A 1,442-nucleotide genomic window follows, 5' to 3' on the forward strand; every position below is an offset into this window, starting at 1 on the left:
CACGACGGCCGTGGAGACCTGCGGGGCCGGGTAGATGGAGAACTCCAGCTTGGACTTCTTGCCATAGTCAACGGAGAGGCGCTCCATGAGCAGGGAGGTGAAGCCGGAGCCAGTGCCACCCCCGAAGCTGTGGAAGACCAGGAAGCCCTGCAGCCCCGTGCACTGGTCAGCTTGGAAGAAGGGAAGAGAAAACCAAGACCGATCTGTCAGGAATTCTGACCTTAAGCTACTACAGAGTTGCCCAGGAAGGCAAATATTCACCCCAGGATCTCAGGCCTTTGGGGACTCTCGTCTTGGGGACGCAGGCAGGGGCAGGCACCTGCCCGAGCTCCGCTTCCAGCCACAGCACCCTGTGCATCGGCACGACCAGCCCTCGGGAAAGGGGCCCCTTCCCACAGGGACTGGGGGGACACTTGGCTCCTCCCTGCTACAGGAGCCAGCCCTTGCAGCGCCTGCGCCCAGCACGACCCAGGCGGTCTGCTTTGGGGAAGGGGAAACCCATGGTGCTTTACAGGAGTGTGTTGGGGCATCCAGAGCTGCCACCCTGGGGGCACTGCCTGGGCAGGAGGCTGGCAGCCATCAAGGTTTGCCGGGCACCTGCACTCCCCTCCCAGGGCACAAGCTGCCCCAGCACAAGTTAAACACTCGGTACAGCTGCTCATAAGCAGTTGGTCAAGAAGGATCAGAGTCCAGATTAAGGAGAAACCTCACATGACCCTAAAAAGAGGGATGAAATAAGGTTTTCCCAAGGGAAGAGACAGCCAGCCTCCCCCCAGGCCCCACCTCACCCCCAGGGTGCATGTCCTGGGCTTGCAGCTCCGGTGGGTTTGCAGGGTCCTGAGGAAGGGGATTCAGCCCACGGAGAGGGGAAGGGCCTGATCCTGGTCTCCACTCATGGGATCCAGACCCCACAGGGAGCCCCGACCTGGTGCAGGGTGCCAAGAACCATAAAATGCACCCGGACCCTGGAGGCACAGCCCAGCTCCTCGTTGCCGCCCAGGACCCACCAGAGGGTTCCCCTTTCCCCACCGGCTGCGGTGGTGCTGACCCCACCCACGGTTTGCACCCACCAGCTTGCGGATGCGGTCAAGGACCAGGTCGATGATCTCCTTCCCGATGGTGTAGTGCCCACGGGCGTAGTTGTTGGCCGCATCCTCCTTGCCCGTGATCAGCTGCTCGGGGTGGAAGAGCTGCCGGTACGTCCCCGTGCGCACCTCGTCTGCGGGGAGAGCCCGCCCGCCCCGTTAGCACCCAGCATCCATTAACACCGGGCACCGCGTTAACACCGGGCACCCCCAGCCCCCTCCCTCCCCGCGCTCACCGATCACCGTGGGCTCCAGGTCCACGAAGACGGCCCGGGGCACGTGCTTGCCGGCCCCCGTCTCGCTGAAGAAGGTGTTGAAGGAGTCGTCCCCCCCGCCGATGGTCTTGCCGCTGGGCAT

At 63.6% G+C, this 1,442-nt stretch overlaps 1 protein-coding gene across 1 annotated transcript in view; it reads right to left on the reverse strand.

The window, feature by feature from the left end:
• Positions 1 to 1,442, reverse strand: part of LOC103906073 (tubulin alpha chain) — a 12,482-nt gene that overhangs the window by 1,175 nt on the left and 9,865 nt on the right. The window contains exons 2-3 of the mRNA XM_009287908.1: positions 1,071 to 1,219; positions 4 to 171 (exon numbers count right to left, since the gene is read on the reverse strand). Coding sequence (XP_009286183.1) covers positions 4 to 171; positions 1,071 to 1,219 — 317 coding nt within the window. The remainder of the gene's footprint in view (positions 1 to 3; positions 172 to 1,070; positions 1,220 to 1,442) is intronic.

The sequence above is a fragment of the Aptenodytes forsteri genome, unplaced genomic scaffold, assembly GCF_000699145.1.
Source record: "Aptenodytes forsteri isolate BGI_AS27 unplaced genomic scaffold, ASM69914v1 Scaffold1245, whole genome shotgun sequence".
NCBI classification, from domain to species: domain Eukaryota; kingdom Metazoa; phylum Chordata; class Aves; order Sphenisciformes; family Spheniscidae; genus Aptenodytes; species Aptenodytes forsteri.